Here is a 22875-nt window from a genome sequence, read left to right as displayed (position 1 = left end):
ATGGGTTTGTTATATACCACTGATGCCCATGCATTCACTAAAATAAAAATGAAAATCCAAGTACCAGTTTTTCGTATTCCATCATTTACCATAGTTATTTCTTTTGTTGGTGATGCAACTAAAATTAATACAAATAGTTCTATGAGAATTGGAGAGGGTAGGCTTACACACAAATAAGCTCATCGATCAGCATCAACTCCTAGTTGAAAGGACGTGTGTGCTACTTTTTTTTGCTATCGTTTTACCGGTCGTGGGTTCGATTCCTATTATTCTGGGAATTTTATAGCATTACTGACATCATTACCCATATAAAATGGGCTCCAATTTGTAGCGGAAATCGTCAGTTTTATAAATGAGAGAAGACACAATGAAAATCATTCATAGATAAACGTTGCTCATGCTCTATTATTGTAACAAGTCTTTTTGTTAATGTTGAAATTCTTCTAGCTTGAAGTTGATATCTTAAAGCTCCGTCTAAATGCAAGACAATATTATATTTATCGTGATGGAAGTGTTGAAATAAATTTGAGAAAGAACCGTACAGAGATAGCATTATTCATATATTTTCTTCGGTATAATCAGAGACAAAGGAGATATACATCCTGGGTATTTACACCTCAAAGTAAACTAAAATCCCCTTATCTGAGATACAATATGAACTGGGATACAACATTGATAGCAGAGGAAAAGATAAAGTAGAAATCTCCCTTCAGCTATGATTGATGCTCCTGCTTTCCTGCAAACCTGCAAATCAATCTTATTGAAAATTGATTAAATTTTTTCTTTTGTAAATGGAAGAAAGCAACTGTTTTCTCGACTTCTGACTTTGATTGATACTCCTAGAATTCTAGAGAAGTATGCCTGGAAATAGATACCTACCTCAAGCTGAACGCCAAAAAGATCGCGAGAGCGATCTGGATCTCTCTTACAAGGAACTGTCGATGCTGAGTCTTTGCTTGCGCCCGTCATCTGCAAAAATACATAAAACTATTACAGCTTTTCCCTGGTATTTCAGGATCAATACAGCTCCAGACAGATCTCACAAATACAGGCAGGTGTAATTTCAAAAATGGACGCTGATAAAATGAAATTTTATAATTTCTACTATGAGTGATCGTAAATTTTCAATAAAATGAATAGAATAATAATAAATTGTTCATATTAAAATTCTACTGTTCTGTCCATCTGTTTACAAATCAACGAGTTCATTGATTCATTTTTGTTATTGTTTCCATCGAGACAACAAAAATGTGTTTCAGATTTTTAGATTCTTCAAAATCAACCACATTGTACAAGTATCGATGTTAATCAAGAGCGAATAATCAATAAGAACGTTTCAACCAGGAAATTCTAATAGTTATCTTATTCTCTATATCTCTTCTTCCCGTCTGTCCCTTCAAGTCGATTGATCCTCATTCGTTATTTGATAAATATGATGTCACGTTTGAAATGATCAATTATTCCTTTTGAAGCATTCATATACTTCCATACATTTCTTGCTATCATATTTGTCTCTCATTCCAGTCCTTTTTATTGTTTGTAATTTATGCAACCATTTTCCACAGAAATTATATTTCCTGCGATTTCAGATTTCAGTTGTGCTGTTCAAAGAGGAAAAAGATGGCCACGTCATAATAATTAGCATAGAAATAGACCTGTTTAGCTCATTCTGAAGTTAGCAGTGGTAGTGGGCATGAATTTGAATTGAACTGGGATGAGCGGCAATAATCATCCCACAATAAGAGAAAATATTGATTTGGGAGACCAAACACATCTGAAAATAAGGGGATGTTTCACAGAGACAAGTTCTCACAGAGACAAGTAGTGTTTTTGAACGATATTAGTGTCACAGAGACAAGTTTCACAGGAGCAAGTATTTCTATAAATTGCAGTCTCACAGGAACAAGTTCCCACAGAGACAAGCAGTTTCATAGAGACAAGGTCTCCGTCCAAAGTAGTAGCGCTATAAATGGCAGTCTCACAGAAGCAAGTTCTCACTGAAACAAGGTGTTTCACAGAAGCAAGGTCAGTGTCGTAGAGACAAGGTAGCGAATGTAGGAAGAAGTTAGGCGTGTTGCCTACATCTGAACTTGAAGGCACTCCATTATTTGTTCTAGTAAATTGAATGTCTGCTGTTTTTTAATCATGCAGGTATATGATTATGATTGAAGGTTTATCATATAAGATAGGGATGGGTGGTAACCTATTAGAATCAGATAGAAGATAGATAGAATTATGAAGATAACTTAAATAAATAAATTGAGTTCTATGTAAATGTAATATATTTCTACCAAACTGACAGACAGACAGACAAAAGATATTTATTTCAAAAAAATGCACTTTACATACAAAGTAATAATCTTATGTACTCATTATTAATATAAAACAACAACAAAGAATAAAAATGAATATTCTCGTTACCACATTGCAAAGGATGTTCAGTGAGGTCTACTGTTATCTGGACTACTGGAGTATTGTAACTCCTAATGTCAGATTGAGTAAGATACTGCCAAGATATCTAATAAGTATATATTAAACCTTCAACCCGAAAGAATAATCAATATGAATATGAAATGGAATATAAAAAAGCCAAATAGCCTACCACTGACCTATTCATCACCGCTTCTTAAAAACCACTTGGCAAAAAGGTTTTTCATTATAATTCCTTCTTTCGTAATAAATTGTTTATGCTTTTGTACTCCTGAGCGAAGCTCGGTCCCCGATATTATGAGCTAATCATCTCTTCTTTTTCCAAGCTGCGATCTCGAATTGTAAATTCAAATTAATATAATATTAACTTCAGACAGTCACAGAGTAAAGCTGCGTTAACACCAATAGATTCTATAGATTCTATTAGATTGAACATAACTTATCATACACATGATGAACATATTATGTGTTTTTCAAGTGCCGTTCAATCTATAATAATCTGTGAGGATTAAGTTATTAACATTTTGTTAATAACTTTGGTGTAAACGCAGCTTCAGATGCCAAGATTTATCATGGCGTTCCGAGTTACGGATGATAATGTCAATGAAAAACTTCATTTTCCTCATGAAACCTTCCCATAGAAATTTTAACAGATTGTTGTTCGACAAGCGTCTCTACATGTTACAAAATGAAAATTCCAGTGAAAAACAAAAAGTGCCACTTGATAATTCCCAAATCATCTTTTTAATCGTAGCTCTGATTCAACTGAGCAATAACTTTCTGAACTTACTGAGTTAATATTTAAAATTATCATAAGCGCAATGGGACTTGGGATTCCATCAATTCAGGATAAGTATTATATCGGTATTCATTTTTACAGGATTGAAGTAGTGCAACATTTAGATTAGCACACCAATAGATTTTATTTGTAACGAAGTGAGTTCATTACTTTCATATAAAAGTTCTACTTTTTCCATTATGATATAGTATATTGATGACTACTGCAAAACAATGTCTGGTGACGACTACTGCAAAACAATGTCTGGTAGCCCTGGTAATGTAATGTAATATAATGAAATGTGATCGTATGGTTGATTGGAAGTCTCCAACCAGCCTGATCAGATTTCCTAGTGGGGCCATTGGCAAACATTTTAAAAAAGACCTGATATTATAACAATGACTTTATTCCTAGTAGATAGCATTTGTAGTAGATGGCAAAGGATTCTCGTTACCACATTGCAAAGGATGTTCAGTGAGGTCTACTGTTATCTGGACTACTAGAGTATTGTAACTCCTAATGTCAGATTGAGTAAGAGCTTGAAATTTATCCCTATTTATTGTACTCCATGTTCAATAATCTGCCCCTATCTTATATTAGAAGAAACTGGCCTCTGAATATATAAAAAACGCACTAAATCTAATTCTGAATGAAAATGCTTATTATTCCGTAAATTAATTCTCAAATTGTTGAAAATGTGATATTCAGTGCTGTGAGTTTATAAATAGTTTTTTTCCAATGTATGACTTAATTTATTCAATTGTAATGAGTGATGATAATTATGATTTGATGAATGACTACACTATTCATAAGATGACTACTAAGATGTTATGAATATTGAATTGCTCATTTATTGTATAACAGACTATAAGCTGAATTCTTTAGACAAGGCCTAATCGCCTAATCTACATCCAAATTGCTTGTATTTATCGGTCAATATATTTCTTATTCCTAGACGCCAGCTACGAAAGGGGTTTCAATTTTCGTAGAATAATCACGTTTTTCAAAAAATGTTGTGATTTCAAATTCAAATTTCGTTTATCACACACATATACGAGAATTTAGAATTAATGAGAAAGTGGCCCGGAATAAGGTTTATGATTTTTGTTCTTCTGTATTTATACTAAGTGACGTATCAGTGATGGCTCTTAAACTGTAGGCTTATTATTAAATAACGAGTTTAGAGCACCGGGAAAATGGGATTTATATTTTATTATAATAAATATTCAAAATTACGTTTCCAACCCACAATTACTGTCTTTTTGTCATGTCCTTAAAGTTACTGAAAACCATATCGGTTGGGACTAATCAAGCTTCATTAAGGGTGGTTTTAATTATTAGTTTTTGTTTTACAAATAGTTCACCTAGATCTAGATGGCTATTGAAACATTATTGATCTTATTAAAGCATGATATTAGTGTCAAAGACAGAAATCTGCGTTTCAATTCATCATCATGTGTGTGATAAGAGAGAGAGAGAGAGTGAGAGAGAGAGCCCGAAGGAAAGGGTATGTGTGAGAGAGTGATGTGGTTGAGTGGGAGTGAGAAAGTTCGATATATTATATATGATATATATATATATATATTGTACTAAAACCATATCCATAGATTTTGGAAGCGGCATGTCTTTCAATCTTTTGAAACAGCATTTATTGTCTAAGGGTGGTGAAAGAAGTTTTCTGCATTCCATAACAACAATCTGCAGACTGACGTCTCGGGTATTAGAACCAAAAGGCCTTGCTTTATAGAACTATAAATACTCATTCAGTATTACAATGCCTTGCTTCCATGAAACAAGTCGAATGTTTCCTGTTAGGAACTTCTAGAAAGCCCGGTCAATTAGTCATCGATGGTGTCCTCAGGTAGAACTACCCTGCTAATAGACTATGTTCACTGAAGCGTAAAACCAAAGTTAACCAAATGCTTCTATTTCTAAAAATTCTAGTGCCAGGTATAAAGTTCTGCACTTTGGCAGCAGGAAATATTTAACATGTGTTTTCCATATTATACCCTTCCTGGAAAAAATAGATTTTCAGTTAGTATTGTTTGCCTCCCCTCTACGAGGATGCTACCTGTGCCTTTGCGTTGCGAGTTCAATAGTTGACAAAACACATTCAGTCGACATGGAATTGGTCAAGGAAATCGTAACGCTCCGCAATACTACATTATACCATATTGACGATGAATTTTTCTATCGGGTGACCTCCAGCGACCAATCCTTGGGTCTACTCGCCCTTCAAAGCCATAAGCTAATAAGGATAATAATGCAATTGAAATTTGTACTTATATTTTTTGTGTAATCAATTCCCATGATAATTTATTGATCTTCATTATTCATCATCTTACTAATAATTAATCTTTCTTTTAATATTTTACTAGGATTATTAGGCCAGTAGGCCTACACACATGATTTTTCTTTGAGTAGGCCTACTAATTGATTCTTGACAACAAAATATCTTTATAATAGATGACTGTATGTTTCCTACTTAGTTAAGAAGAATCATTTATCAAAGAAATATGAAATTTAAGAAGCAATTAAGTAGATTACTACTGCTTTTCAATACTACATAGTTTGCAAATGATATTTAATTTTGTCAATTAATATTATTATTTTACCGTTGATACGATAATGATGTAACATGGTATCTTTTATATATGTATATATAGCCTACTTTGTTTAAAAGTGATAGATTATTTCGATAATTTCTGTTTTCAGGCAAATTTTCAATACAGAACAATTTTTATAAAACGTGTATTTATTATATCAGTTTATCCCTCTATGAAAAACAATCTATATAGTCAATTTGAACACTTGACAAGTAAATCACTGATCGAAACTTTGAAACCTATATTCTCTTTTTTGAAAAGCTTTTTATTCAATTCAAATTTGGAAAATCAGTAAATACTATAGAGTGAATAGTAAATATTATAATAAGTAAGTAGAATTGATCCCGTCAACCATATCCTATCGTAGCCTATTTACAACTAATTTTCTTTGCAGATGTGGTTCTGGTTTAAGATAGTATTTCTGTAGAAGTACACTATTAAAGTGTTGGTATATAAATATAGTATAAACGATTTCTTTTTGTATTCAAGTTCATACATCGTTTTGTTCCACTTTTTTCTTGTATTTGCATCTGTGGAGAGAAAATTTATTTTATTTTGTTTAATTACTGAGAGAAAAAACAATATTGAACAACAAGGTACAATGGATTAATGTTATAAGCCTCCATAAGTGAAGGGGAGTGTCTTCAACTAGCTTCAAGCTTGCTTAACCCAACTGTCCAGTTGGGAGTGCATTTGGTAGTGCTTATTTTGAGACTGCATTTGGTAAGTGCATTACATAATGGTGTTTCATGTTTCATATTTATGAACCAGTTACATGCATAGATAGATAGATTAAATAGCATTGACTGCCCACCTAAATCAGGGGGATTTGGAACTTGTCAAAAAATCTAAATGGTCGAACAAAAAAGACACAGCCCACAGTAACAAATGCACAAGACACAGGGAAAGAAAGCATAATACCATTCATATGGAGTAATGTTGAATGTACTCTTCCTTTGAGTAAAGAGCACTCTTAGAGAAATCTTCTTTAATTGAGATCTAAAGAAAGCATAATACCATTCATATGGAGTAATGTTGAATGTACTCTTCCTTTGAGTAAAGAGCACTCTTAGAGAAATCTTCTTTAATTGAGATCTAAAGTTGCGTTCAATCATACTCTTCATGAAATCAGGTAAAATATTAAATAATTGGATGCCAGAGCTTCTGATACATCTTTTTCTATTTTCATCGAAAAAACATACTGGCGTCTGCCGAACGTGACTTTATCACAATGCAGCACCTTGCATTTTCCTTTGATGTCTCCCAATAGAATTTGTTGACCTATTCAGTTGGAAAAATAACTAGTAGTTCTATGAACAGTAGACCTCGCGCAGTTAAAAACCACAGCCTCCATCAGGGTGAATTATGTGCTGTTATGTCGGCGAAATATCGGTGTGTAAGCCACTAATGACTGTTTGAAATGTATCGTCAATAATTACTGATATTAAGTAAAATTATTATCATTAGAATGCTATTTGTTGTAAACAGCTACAATCATACCGAGTTGAAGTACCTACTTACCAAGTTGAAAGCAGAGAAAAGTCGAGAGAAAATAATAAGCTACCTACTTTGAGTTATCAATATTGCATGCCTCATCGCTTGCAATAGTTCACACGACAGCTGATTTTTTACCAAATTACATTGGGATATTAATTGCATGCGTCATTTCATGCAATTAATAATGCACTCAGCTGATTTATGATAAATAATTCTATAGTCTGATTTTTACGATAATACTGGCGTTTGAAAGAGACTCTTTCTCCTTTTGTTTTATCCTTGAAATGCAAAATTTCAAAAAACCTTGTATATATACGTTGACGCGCAATTTAAAGAGTAACATACCTGTTAAATTTCATTGAAATCTATCGCCGCGTTTCGCTGTAAATGCGGAATATAAAAATATTTAAACATAAAGTGAAATGCAAAACCGTTGACTTGAATCTTAGACCTCACTTCGCTCGGTCAATGAAACTTTGGATATCTGAGTTCTTTTTAAAGTCCTATGCTATTCTACTTGTTCTACTCAGGTACATTTTGATTTTTTTTTCATAGTACATGGCAGTTTGAAATTAACTGTTCTATTGATTTATTCTAACCTTGTCTACAGAATTGTGAAACTGTGGCATATGAGGAGTACTGTATGTCTAATTTTTTGTTATCCACGTCTGCATCTGTTTTCAGTTTGAAGAACTGGATATCAATCTTGATTATTCAAATGTTTTATTGTTCAACATACACATACTGTAATAAATAGAGACCATTGAAGAGCTAGAATAATGGCTTTTATTGACTAAAATAAACTGATATAAAATAACAAACTTTCTGATGATTTAGAATAATTCAAACAACTGATTCATGACATATGATTATCATATCATTCTTCCCTCCCAGTAGTGGAACCTACCGGGGCCAATCTACGAATGTTGACAGAAACTTCTCTTCCATCAGAAAGTCTTACTTGAGCGACATGAGGGTTCAAATGAATAATTTCTACCTTTTCAACTTCAGGATCATGCTTACTGCGTCTTACAAAGGTCTTCATCCATGCCTCCTTGGCGTTGATCAGCCAGGATGGCAAGTTTGTCATAGACGTGGGATTACGAGGATGAATGAACATTCGCTCGTGAGGTGTGCAATTGATGGTCGTGCAGAGAAGCGAGCGAATGCTGCTTAGTGATTCTAAGAGTACCTTTTCCCAGTGAGAAGTATCCATGCTCCTGGACCGTAGGGCTAAACGGATTGTCTTCCAAATTATTTCATTGTAGCGTTCCACCTGTCCAATACCTTGAGGGTTGTAAGGTGTTGTGGAACTGGTAGCTACACCCTTGGACATTAAGTAATCTTTGACATCTTTTGATAGAAAACTGGTCCCTCTATCAGTGTATATGTATGAAGGATAGCCGTATGTGGTGAATAAGTCATTGAGATTTTGAATTACTGTTTCTGATGACATGTCTCGACAGGGATAGGCAAAGGAAAATCTCGAATATTCATCCACAATAGTGAGGATGTACTTGTTTCTAGTTGATGATGGCAGGGGTCCTTTGAAGTCAATGTTGATCCTTTCAAAAGGCCGAGTTGCTTTTATCAATTTTCCTTTGAAACAGTTGAATCTTGGCTTCAGCTCTGAGCAGATCTTGCATTCCATGCAGACTTCTCTGATGTCATCTACCGAGTATGGAAGGTTATGAGCTTTAGTCCAGTGAAAAAATCTTGTTGTTTGATTTATTCTAAATCATCAGAAAGTTTGTTATTTTATATCAGTTTATTTTAGTCAATAAAATTGTAATAAATAGAGACCATTGAAGAGCTAGAATAATGGCTTTTATTGACTAAAATAAACTGATATAAAATAACAAACTTTCTGATGATTTAGAATAATTCAAACAACTGAATCATGACATATGATTATCATATCACATACATTATTTACATTCATATAAAAACAAAATGATACTCTATTTCTTTAAACCAATAAAGGCCAAGGTGAAAACCTGTGAGGGGAGAAAAATCTAAATTTTCACATGAAAACATCACTCGAGAATATGTCACCCGGCCTCACAACAGAGAGTCCTAGAGTCCTTGACTTAGAATAGATAGATACGTTGACGCACAATTTAAAGAGTAACATAAGTTACATGTTAAATTTCATTGAAATCTATTGCCGCGTTTCGCCGTATATGCGGAACATAAAAATATTTAAACATAAAGAGAAATGCAAAACCGTCGACTTGAATCTTATACCTTGTCTAGTCTTGACTCAATCTCATAGTTGTACAGTCAGTGCCAGTGAGATTTTCTGCGCACACTTCATTGTTACCATAATATTTAGATGATGGTATTCCTAGATGAAATGGATCGGCTTGAATATGCCGAATGGATCGACTCGTATCATTTGAGGATAATGATAATGATGATGGAACACTATTCTGTCAAAAGGAATAGTCTCCATTATGTTCTTAGGGATTTGCTTGTGATCATGTTTCTATAAAGTCGTCATTTTATCAATTCGAAGATCAGCCTTCAAAAATTTAGGTCAACTTATACATTTCAACTCACGTTGCTACACGTTTCAACTTAGCAAAACGACATAGGGAATTAGTATTATTATTCTCTAGAGCCCTGGAAATATCCCTGTTATTGTTCTTGGTACTTTATACAAAAGGGACTCCATAATACAAAAACAAATCAGTCCTTGCCGGACAAAGCTAGAGAAAGAAGAATAAGAAGAAGAAGACGACAGGAGGAGAAGAAGAACAAGCGAGAAGAAGAAGATAATAGAAAAAGGAGACAAAAGAAGAAGAAGAAGAAGGAAGAAGAGGAAGATGAGAAATAATAAGAAGAAAAAATATAGATAGGAGAAGATTATAACCGTTGAGTACACTATTTTATCTATAACCACTCTTTTCTTGAATTGAAAATTTATAAATTACTGGTGGTACTCCCATACAGTAGCAGTCAGGGGTGTGTATTCAAATACCGTTGGATAACATCTTTCCAATATTGTTCAATTCATCTAGAAGTATATAATCTTTTCTTTCTTACATTGATATCACTTATGTATAAGTTACTGCAGTATCAAAATTTGGCCTTAACCTGAACAATTGAAAGTCACATTTAAATAGCTATTTTGGAGTTTGGTAGAAATACATTTTAATCCTGGACTAGTAGTTCTATGAACAGAAGACCTCGCGCAGTTATAAAACACAGCCTCGTCTCATATTGTCCATAAGAGTAAATCCTGTTTGTATTTTGTGTCGGCAAGATGTCGGTGTGAAAACGGCTAATGGCTGTTGGGGTTAGTGTATCAAAAATATGCTAACATCAAAAGCTAATCTCCTCCAACACACTGGCAACAGGTCAGCCCGAGTTGAAAGCAGCTAAAGGTCGAGAGAAAAGACTATGTTTTCTTTCCGTTATTAATTGCATGCGTCATTGCATGCAATGAATAGTCAACACGACAGCTGATTTTTTACTAAGTTACATTGATATATCAATTGCATGCGTTATTGCATGCAATTAAAAATCCACTCAACAGCTGAATTATTATGGATGATTTTATTCTGATTTTTACTGTAATATTGGCGTTCGAAGGAGACTTTACCCATTGTATTAACCTTAAAATGCAAAATTTCCAAAAAACCTTGTATATACGTCGAGGCACAATTTGAAAAGAAATATACCTGTCAAATTTCATGGTAATCTATTGCTGCGTTTCGCCCTAATTGCGGAACATATAAACATAAAGAGAAATGCAAAGCCGTCGACTTGAATCTTAGAACTCACTTCGCTCGGTCAACAAATTTAAATTTTAAGAAACCACAAATATCCTGGATGAAAAGGGGAATCAATTGCTATGTAGATTTGAATCTAAATGTCTAGGATACACTAAACAGTCACTAAATTCATAATTTTTTCTCCACAGGAGAAACGTTTAAAGCTGGCATCAAATGATGTCACCACATCATTTACATATGTAAATTATATATTTATATATGTATGACACGTGGATTGAAGGAGCATTGTTTGTCACGTTGTTTGTTGATTGAAGGAAGATTCCATTTTACTATTTAAATAAATCATAATGTAATTTACTTATCCACTTCGAGATTTACATAGTGATAATAAGTAGGAAATGAAATATTTAGCAAACACTTCAGTTGCTATGTAGGCCTACTGTATTGTACTCTGTAGTGTCTTACTTTTTACTAAAGTGATGAAGTATCAGAAAATACTATTATTCAGCATTGTTATGTATTATTTTCAATGTCATTTTTTTCTCTTTCTTTTCAATAATTCAAAATTTGTTATTATTTTAAGTAAGTAGATAACTTAACTATTGTTTGTTTTTAATCATATTATTTGTATTGTTATAATACTTGATAGAGAGTTGAGTGCAAAAGAGGGTCGACTGCGCCCTAACTTCGCTCTCTAAGAAAAATAAAGGCAGTCATTCTATTCTATACATGTCACCATAATATATATGTATATATATTGAAAAACAGATGACATCCAATTTATTAGAGCAAATGGAATGCCTTCATCTTCATGTATAGGCAACACACCACACCAACCTTGTTCCTGTGAGACTGACCTTGTCTCTGTGACACTTCACTTGTTCGAATGGGACTCCACCCCTCTTCTTGTTCCAGTGACACTACTTGTTCCATTCAGACAGACCTTGTCTCTGTTAGACTGACCTTGTCTCTGTGAGACTCACCTTGTCTCTGTGAGACTCACCTTGTCTCTGTGGGAACTTGTTCCTGTGAGACTGCCATTTATAAAAATACTTGTTCCTATGAAACTTGTCTCTGTGACCCTTATATCGTTCAAAAACACTACTTGTCTCTGTGAGAACTTGTCTCTGTGATACGGACCCGAAAATAACGATTGAATGCAAATTCGAGTAACGTGGAAAAATCAGTAGACGGAATATTTTCTGTTCTATTTCCAGAGCAGCGAATTTTATAATTCTCCATTGTTCAATCCTTCCTCTTTTGCCATTCTGACTGTATTTTAACCAGAAAAAAATTCAAAAAGAGTTGAAAAACTTAATCCATTCTTATTTCTGCAAGACCTCATCCTCATTTAAATTAATTTTAAATTGGTTTCATTAAGTTCAAGGGTATTGAATTCTATATTATGATAGGATGAATGTATAAACAATCAGATTTAAAAGAAAAGAGGAGTTGTATTCATTTGCGCATTGAATTGAAATGTGAGTGTTCCTCCATCTGAGAAAAATAATTCATCTCAGCATTGTTCAGTATAATTGGATTTATCTGAGTTCAAACTGAGTTTATTTTTGAATACCAGTATTCTAAAGTAATATTTTCTACTGTTGTTTTTCACGAGTACCTTATCAAGGAAATTATATTGATATTTCTCTTCCCACTCATCGATGTTTACAAGCTCAAAAATGTTCCTGTTTGACTATTACATCATTTTTGTCTGCTACATTGATGAGTCCTATAAACGTTTATGCTCCTTTTTGGTTACATGTTTGATATCTCATAGTTGAAAATTTATCTTCTTTTAAGTCCAACAAATATTATGAATGAACATTCAAATCATTGGTATAATAAATCTCCAACAATTTCAATTTGAAAGCCTAATATTGTACTCTGAATGATACTTGTAGCAGTATGCATTGTGAACGATGAGAATTTTGTGAATTATCATGAGAAGTCAGCCTATTATGAAAATGGATTTCACTGTTTTGGTTTTCTGCGTTGTGTTGTGTCGACTCTGCAAGTGTGTGCATAGAAGTTATGGTACTAAGAAAACCAACGATTTTCCTGGAGCATCAGATTGATTCATGACCTTATAAGGCAAGGAATTTATAGCTGTCAAGGAAAAATATAGCTGTCACTTGGTGGGAGAATGTGTCTAAAATTATAGTTGTACTGTTACTTTCTATTGGCGGAAATTTTTCTAGAAAATAGTAGCTGCCAATCACAGTTAACGTTGCTTAGGTCTATCTAGTATGGACGATCACACAGCTCCTAGACCAGGCAAGCGTACCGTGGGTTTCATTCAGCGTCTGTCCATTGTTGCTAACAGAACTGAAGATGTAGTCTCTCAATAGACTTTGCTTGAACTTATGTAGTGATTTGATATTTATTATGACTTTCGGCCGGCTTTAGTCTTTCCTTTTATTGGCTCTGCAACCTTCTGTTGTAGTAGCATGTTCAGTTTGCTTGCGTTTTAGAAGTTTTTTAAAAGTAAAGAAGAGAGAGAGTATCAAAAATTGTCACCTCACAATGGAGATTTTTCTCCTATAACCGCTACTAAAGGTACGTCATAGATTTATAATATAATTAAGGAAATTATTATCGATGAAAGCCTCCATCATAGTATTTATTGTAATGTAATTAAAGTATAATAATTGAGAATAGTCCTTTCGTTTCTCTTGTGTAATGGAAGGTGGTATTTGTATATTCAAACTGATAAATGTTGAAAGAAAATGAACGGTATATGTTTTGTAGAAATTAAGAGTACCTATAAGAAGGAATTGAGAATGATGTTTTTGATTTTAAATCATTTTTGAAGAGGAAGCTATTAACCTAAATTCAATGACAGTATTCGACCTTGTTATGAAAAGTTGTTCAATCAACTTGTGAATTATGTAGGCCTATTATGGAATACTATGTACTCATCTCTTTGTATAAAGGGCATGACCCTGATTACAAATAAATTCTTTTCTATTAAATCAAGATTTTCTAAAATCTTCTTCAAAATTTTCTAAAATCAATTCTTTTCTATTACTTCAAGATATTGAAGTAGGTAATGTCTATTTGTGTTTTAAAGTAATAAGTATTGATTTGAGTTTTATATAACCTAATGTAGGTTGACTTTATTATATAACTGAAGTTAAGTTAATTTGTATTATCCTAGTTTTTTTTTTATTCTAACAGCGGTCAATGTACGCGTTCATCAAAGTACGGGTCCATCAAAGTATGGGTCCATCAATGTACTAGTCCATCAATTTACGGGTTCATGAACGTGTGTCTTTAAGCCGCTGAGACGCCTCTGAATCGATGGCAGTCCTAGAAGCTTGGGATATGCTGTCTCCTGTCCATCTGGACGTGTAGAGCTCGACCACCGAGCCTAGATTCAAATTGAAGAAACAGCTTTGAGGTAACAACTTTTTCCAAATCAAACAAACGTCCCAGGAACTCCGGATGTGGCAGAATGGGTTCTAGTGACTATAGACTTTCAAAAAAGGGAGGGGTGAGCCATTCAATCAATTAAAACGTGCGGAATTAGACTTTTGTTAAATCGTAATTTTGAGATATTATTGGGGATGGATAGTTTACAAATTTTATTAATTTGGTTTGAGTAATGGATTTTCGGTTGTATGTTTAAATTGAAATGTGAGGCCATATTTTCTCAGTAAGGATCCAGCTGGGAATTTCAGATTTCTTTAAATTTATATTTTATAATCTTCTAGACTACTAAAAGTTGAATTAGTATTTATGAAATGTTTAAAGGTCCCTTATTGATAAATTGATGTTTTAAAATAATTTTGGTCTTAAAGTTGTAAAGGATCGAATAGAAGTTTCAAGGACCCTAGCTTTTCTGAATTTGTTGATGACACATATTTTTTTAATAGTTTTCCAAGGTAGAATTCTGTGATGTAATTTTAGGAATATTTTGTCTTTGCAGCTTTCATGATATAAATATACAGAATAGATATTAATGGGGATTATTAATATTTGATAATGTTTTGATAGTGTTTTAAAAGTTTCCAAGTGTGTTCCAAATGTTCTAAGAATTTTATGTTGATCTTTCTTCTAGAAGATGTATTGTTATTTTATGATCAACTTCTGAGGAATGTCCATGATATATTCCAATTCTTCTTTCTGAAATTAGAGTCCTTAAAGCTTCTCATGATTCAATCTAAAACGTTTTCAATGTAGAGCAGACAGAGTAGGATACTATTGTATTAGCTATATGGGAGATAACTTTCTGAATTTAGTGATTCTATTTTCGGTTTTCATGATGTAACTTCATTTCGTTTTATTAATTGTTGAATTTAACTGTAAGAGGTGACAATATAGTTGAAATCTTCTCTCTATTTCGTTGTCTCTCTTGTCATTTCTGGTTTCCCGTTCTCTAGCACTAGGTATGTTTATCAAGCATCCCTTTTATTAAGTTATATTGTGTGTGCTTCTAAATTTTAAATTCCAAATTAACTTTCTAAATTCATAGCACGGCACATATTAAATTTGATTGTAACACTCATGATAATATAAAAAGTCGGAAAATTCAGGTCGAGAACAAAAAATAGAAAGCAATCGGGAATAGATTCCTGATAATAGACTTGTAGCTACATAAAAACTATCCATTTTTTTATTTTACTACTGTCAATGCAGTCATGAATTGCAATAAAAAATCTTCTCTTATTAACACACAGAATTTAATCCGAAGTGACATTTCTCATCCCGAATGCCCTCACATTTTTGAAAAGACAGTGCCATAATGAAAAATCTGGTGTGGCGCACTCACACAACTTTCCTTGCCGTTATGAAAATTGATCACGTGACGCTAGTGTTACCGCGCATTTGAAGTCTACTATTCAAAAATTTGAGCCAGCTGGTGACAGGGCAATAACGCTGGAGACACACGAGGTCTGCAATCTCTTCATAGTTAATTATTCAATAGAATCAACAGTTGCCAACAGTTTGCAATAATTGGATAATCACATTTTCTCGAATTTCGAGCTTATTTTTAATTTTAGGTGAAAATGTTACTGAACATTAAATGTAGAAAATCTCATGCTCAATCTTTTCCACTCAAAATTTTTGTTTAAATTGTATCTGAAGCCTGATAATTGAGAATCTGAAATCAAACTTTGCATAGATGTGGCGGAGCTCCTGAAATTTTTACAGATATGGGACTTGTGGCAGTTGATAGAGCTAATCGATGACTATTTTAGGTATAACTGATCAAAATCGTTGGAGCCGTTTTCGAGAAATTCGCGAAAAACCCTGTTTTTGACAACATTTTCGCCATTTCAGCCGCCATCTTGAATCGCATTTGATCGAAATTGTTCGTGTCGGATCCTTATATTGTAAGGACCTTACTTTCCAAATTTCGAGTCATTTCGTTAATTGGGAGATGAAATATCGTGTACACAGACGCACATACACTCATACACACACACACACACACACACACACACACCACACACACACACACACACCACACACACACACACACACACACACCACACACACACACACACACACACACACACACACACACACACACACACACACCACACACACACACACACACACACACACACACACACACACCACACACACACACACACACCACACACACACACACACACACACCACACACACACACACACACACACACACACACACACACCACACACACACACACACACACACACACACACACACACACACACACACACACACATACAGACCAATACCCAAAAACCACTTTTTTGGACTCAGGGGAACTTGAAACGTATAGGAATTTAGAAATTGGGGTACCTTAATTTTTTTCGGAAAGCAATACTTTCCTTACCTATGGTAATAGGGCAAGGAAAGTAAAAATCTGGTGTGGCGCACTCACACAACTTCCCTTGCCGTTATCACCTGACGCTAGAGTTCTCGCGCATCTCAAGTCTCATTTGTTGTATATGAGACAGCTGGTGATAGGACAATAACGCTGGGGACACACGAGGTCTGCTATCTCTTCGTAGTGAATGATTTAATAGAACCAACACTTGCCCAACAGTTTGCAATCTAATAATCACATTTTCTCGAATTTCAAGCTTATTTCCAATTTTATGTGAGAATGATACTGGACATTAATTGCAGAGATTTCCATGCTCTATCTTTTCACTTGAAATTTGTTGTTGAAATTGTATATGAAGCTGATAATTGAGAATCTAAAACCAAACTTTGCATAGATAGGGCGGAGCTCCTGAAATTTTTACAGATATAGGACTTGTTGCAGTTGATAGAGCTTATCAATGACTATTTCACGTATGAATTTTATCAAAATCGTTGGAGCCGTTTTTGAGAAAATTGTGAAAAACCCTGTTTTAGACAACATTCTCGCCGCCATCTTGGATTGCACACACACACACACACACACACACACACACACACACAACGTATAGATATTTAGAAATTGGGGTACCTTAATTTTTTTCGGAAAGCAATACTTTCCTTACCTATGGTAATAGGGCAAGGAAAGTAAATATCGAGCTATGTTTTAATGAATACTCAGCTCTCATCTAACCTTGAAGACTAGCCTTAGCTGTACTAAGAACCAATATTTTTCTATCTTATATATCACACTTCCGTTCCCAGCTGGAGTGAGTAATTATACTCTAAATAAGAGATCAATATAATCCAATCCTTATAAACAAAATCTTTTAAAAAAACTTCACGACAAGAACGCAGCATTTAGAACTGGTCTATTTGGAAATTAGAGCTGTTCTACCTTGATTTTTTAACACTCTGCCTCCTAATCGAGAAAATAATCGTTGTCAATATTTAGTTCAAGTACTCAACCTCTGATAAGAGTTTGAACTCGAAACCTTTTCTACGTGATCCTTGTATTCGCTCTTGAGCGAGTTTTCAGTGAGATTCTCACTATAACCTACTCCGGATAAACATTTATTGTATACTGTAAATAGTAATACTTATATACTGTACTTACTTATTCTGATTGAAAGACTTTCATACTCTTGGAGCTGAATACTTTATAGTATAATTATGAAGACTTCAGAGTCACTTCTTCAATATTTGAATTATTGCTGATTGTATGTATCATGAATATCATGCTAAAACTTAAATAATTATTGTATAAACGTTACTCAATATCAGAATATCAGAATATGAATCACAACTTTGATAAAAACGTCATTGTTTCACTCATTTATGCTGACCAATGAAATGACGTCATATGAACGGTAGGGAAACGAACAGAAGTTCCAGCGCCGTAATCCGCGGAAGAATACATTTAGCTATTTATACTCCGTACAAAATTACTTTTGACTTGGAGGAATGAGAGAAATGGACGGAAATCAGCCAATTACATTGATGGAAGTGCATTTGCCAATTTGTCGATTAGAATCAGTCGAGTCAGTGCTTACAGAGAGGAAAATTCTCAAGTGTAACATGAGCGCTTGAATACTTACTAGAAATTAGTGAACCGTGACCAGTTCAGAATGGCGCCGTTGTATCTCTATGCCTTCTGTGCTGCGCATGTCCATCCCAAGTCAAAAAATATCTGGTGTGGTACACTCACACAACTTTCCTTGCTATAAGCCTCATTATCAAACGAGAATAATTTAGGGGAATAACATAATGACGATTGACGGCAACATATTTGCAACTACGATCAGACTACTGTATAATATGTGTATATACAATTGTTTTCAGAGTACTTTTTCCTTTATGTAAATTGTGAAATTCGATGATTTTTTTTTTTTTGAAATTCGTCAAAACAGCTGTTCTACAGATGAAATATCTTGACTATGACTGTGTTCTTTTTATAAACTGCTCTACTTACCCACGGTATATGGAAGAAGAAAAAGTAAACACCGTGTACCAACCTACCTCATGCACGAGAAGGAGGTTACAAAGTCCATTTCTCAAGGATTGGGTGGACCCCTCATTAGTACCCCAGGAAAAAGACTCATGTCAGTTGATAGAGCTAATAAATAACTATACAGGGTATGGATTTCAAAAAATTCGTTAGAGCCGTTTTTGAGAAAATCGTGAAAAAATGTTTTTTTAGTAACTGTCATTTTTCTCAAGAATATTACGGAGCTTCTGCAATTTTCTCATGAATAAGACTCATGTCAGTTGATAGGGCTTATAAATAGCTATCCATGGTATAAATTTGAAGAAAATCGTTGGAGCCGTTTTCGAGAAAAACGTGAAAAACATGGTTTTGTAGTAATTATCCGCCATTTTTTCCGCCATCTTGAATTGAATTTCTTATTGTCGGGTCCTCAGGGTATAAGGACCTTAAGTTTAAAATTTCAAGTCAATCGGTTAATTAGGAATGGAGTTATCGTGTTCACAGACATACACACATACACACACACACACACACACACACACACACACACACACACACACACACACACACACACACACACACACACACACACACACACATACACACAGACCAATACCCAAAAATCATGTTTTTGGACTCAGGGGACCTTGAAACGTATAGAAAACTTGAAATTGGGGTACCTTAATTTTTTTTGGAAAGCAATACTTTCCTTACCTATGGTAGTAGGGCAAGGAAAGTAATAATTATGTACCGAGTAAAGAGTGTTCACATGTTCGTCCAACGTCCAATCAACCCGCAAGTCACAACTCTTGAAGTCTATTAAACTGAATCAAAGGTACCAACTTCCAGTGAATAAAAAGTAATAAATACAGTAACCTATCTGATTTTTCTGAATACAATGAATGAAATTCACCCTTTCAAGAGTTAGACAGGTATAATGTGTAGAAATGAGTTGGAGGGAAGATTGATTGAAAACGGGATAAATGTCGGTAGAGGGGGCGTTAGAAGTGTAGAGAGTGAGAGAGAGGAAGAGAAAGAGAAAGAGAAAGCAGTGAGAGAATTTCGTAAGAGTGATTAACGACTTGCGGGTGCCACCAATGGACCGTTTCCGAATCTCAACGCCGGGAAAACTGTTCTCTTTCAGAAAACTTACTCACTCACTCACTCACTCTTACTCTCTCTCTCTTCTCTCTCTCTCACACACACTCTTTTTTCTCTCTCTCAGAATTGCGTCAGTGAGCGCGACCGACCGCAGGCACATCGAATCGACGCCGGTACAAACATCTAGAATCTACGAATCCACTACTCCGACTTCTGCAATCAATAATTGCGACAATCATTTCTTTCACCTGGTATCGGATTGAGTCCAATCAAAACCCGAGCCGTTTGACAGCTGTTACATAATCATCGGAAAACATCTATTCATTTCCAATTGCGCGTAGAATTGTGATTCACATCTCATACATCAAATCACATCTCAATTGAAACAGTCTATAGTTAGGCTACAGTTGATGAATTCACTCAGAACTCAGCAACTTATCATTCAAATTGTTGTGAACTAATATGTATATTTTGTATTGAAGCCAACGTAATTGTCAAGTTCACTTATTCAATACCATAATTATCAATAGATATTTTGTGCTGCTCAAAGAATTGCAATTTGCTTTACATACAATTGAACCGTCCAGTTTTCCAGGAGACTTCATCCATCAAAACAATCACATCATAGTGGAGTAATATGTATTTTGCATTGAAGCCAAAATAGTTCTCTTGTCGACTTGTTTAATTGATATTTATGGTTTTTTTGAATTGTTCGAGGAATCGAGATTCACTTTTCATTTGGTTCACGCTAAACATAGCTGAACACATTGCTCTACAATGTGTAAATCTACGATTTCACATCGCATCGCTACACATTGCTCTTTTCATCAAAATTGGAACGGTTTTCCAGGTGGAACAATCGAAGTGAATAGTATAGTAACTTGTATTTTGCATTGTAGGAGAAGTAATTTTCTTGTTCAACCATCCAATTTGATGTGAAAATGACTTGCTCTGTTAGTAAAATAGCAAATTACAATCCGCTCCCTATACAATTTAAACATTTCTCCAATTGTATTCACGTAAGAGGTACTTACTTCACACTGAGATCATAGTCAATTGATATGATCCGACTAGGAGCGAAAGTGGTTCCATTGCTCACTCCAATCCATGTCAAATCCTCTTCTTCATTGACCGAGAGTTTCAATTCATCTTTCAGAGAATTTAAATAGTTTTTTAGGTCTACTCATCATATTGATATTGCATTTCACATAAACCCATTTTTCCAATCAAAAACCAATGAGGCGATCAATTTGGAATGAGCCAATTTCAACCTATACATTCAGCATATGGGGTAACTCAAGAGTTAACTACTTCTCCTCTTCCAGCATAAGAATTGAACTGCTGTAATTATTCGGGGTTCATTCATTTCTTTTTCATTTTGAATGACACAGACATATTATGCACGATACACGACAATGCTTTACTGTAGAGTTGTCCTTGCGTGAAAGAAAACGTAAACAAACTAACTTTATTTACATTTCTTCTTCTTCTTCTTCTTCTTCTTTTTCTTTTTCTTTTTAGTGGCCGCAGTTCCATGCATGAGGACTCCTCACCTACCATGAGGACTCCTTGAACCGGGTCACCAGAACAATTCACCATCAGCCAAGCGTGTGTAGCTCTACTCCATTTCACTATAAAAAGTATAGAGTGAGAAAGTATAAAGCAGTTACACTAGAGTACTTGCACTGCTGCTCTCAATGATTTCAAAGGAAGTGCATAACGCGCATCCAACAATATTTGGGACAGGATGTCGCTGTTGACAGGGACTAGATCTAGTTTCTCTGTTGACAGGCGCTTTTCAGACTGAGTTTTAAATGTGAATCGAATTTCACGTTTATGATTTTCATGCATTTCATTTCGGTAGCTGCTATCCATGATGATACAATGACAAAATAAACCTCAACTATCAAATATATTTTGATACTGTTTGGCAAATATTGACAACAAATATTTGATGATAGAGAGAACATCTGAATGAGATTTCGAGAAGAGTACTATACGAAATCATTCTTCTTAGTTGTAAATCGAACCCATCAAAACTCACTTTCCAATAAGGTTACTTCCCAAAGCACTAGTCCAACAGTCTGATGATGGAAATTTACCATAATCATCCCCAATAGATGATAATTATTGTCCATTTTATGACTTCAAAAATTTTTAAATTATAAATATTATCCCCTCAACACCAATGTTGAAAAGCTCATGTTTTTTCAGCTTATGAAACATCGAAGATATTATCTTAAATATTAATCTTATAATAAGAATAATATAAATCATTGATTCTTCCATGCTAATAATTGTGCGAATGTCACTGTATACTCGTATGTATCTTTGAAAAACTATTTTCAAAATTCAGGAATAAGTACAAGGATGTGTTTCTTAATAAAAATAAAAAGTCTTTTGAATCGGCCACACTTTATACAAAACTAGAAAAGAAATTGTTCATCGAGTTGCACACATACCACATAATGTGATATTTTGTGAAGGTAAATTTTAATCCTTACTTTCTCAAACATTTCCCATGCACCAAACCATGTAACTCCCAAACAGTTATACTCCCAATAGATAGCACAAGGCTTGGCACAATTGGCAATTGGGGACAATTCTAGGACACCGTTTTACAATACATCTTCCATTAACTTTTTCATAAACTTATTACAGATTCGAGAACTGAAATCTGATCTCTCTATCCACTGTTGCTTTGAAAACAACATGAGATGAACATGGAACAAACATACAGTTTCCGATAACACTGCGGATGCCACCGAAAAATAATGTTTATTGAACAAACGTGAAAAATTGAATTTTAATTTGGTCAGTGCGCTGCTCTTTGAAGCAATGAGAAAGAAGAGTGATTACAGCACTCCAGTTGTGACA

General features: G+C 34.4%; 1 protein-coding gene and 1 long non-coding RNA gene across 5 annotated transcripts in view; one reads left to right on the top strand and one right to left on the bottom strand.

Moving 5' to 3' along the window:
• LOC111063372 (ras-GEF domain-containing family member 1B) overlaps positions 1-22875 on the bottom strand; it is a 224660-nt gene that overhangs the window by 116125 nt on the left and 85660 nt on the right. For all 4 annotated transcript variants that reach the window (XM_039419944.1, XM_039419946.1, XM_039419945.1 and 1 more), the window contains exon 2: positions 880-969. In XM_039419944.1, the coding sequence (XP_039275878.1) occupies positions 880-969 (90 nt within the window). The remainder of the gene's footprint in view (positions 1-879; positions 970-22875) is intronic.
• Positions 13252-15394, top strand: LOC120349569. The gene is made up of 2 exons (XR_005570392.1): positions 13252-13610; positions 14232-15394. It is a non-coding gene; the product is annotated as an uncharacterized LOC120349569 (long non-coding RNA).

This window comes from Nilaparvata lugens, chromosome 2 (genome assembly GCF_014356525.2).
Source record: "Nilaparvata lugens isolate BPH chromosome 2, ASM1435652v1, whole genome shotgun sequence".
Classification (NCBI taxonomy): Eukaryota; Metazoa; Arthropoda; class Insecta; order Hemiptera; family Delphacidae; genus Nilaparvata; species Nilaparvata lugens.
The sequence above is the reverse complement of the archived record's forward strand: the minus strand, read 5'-3'. Positions and strand labels throughout refer to the sequence as shown.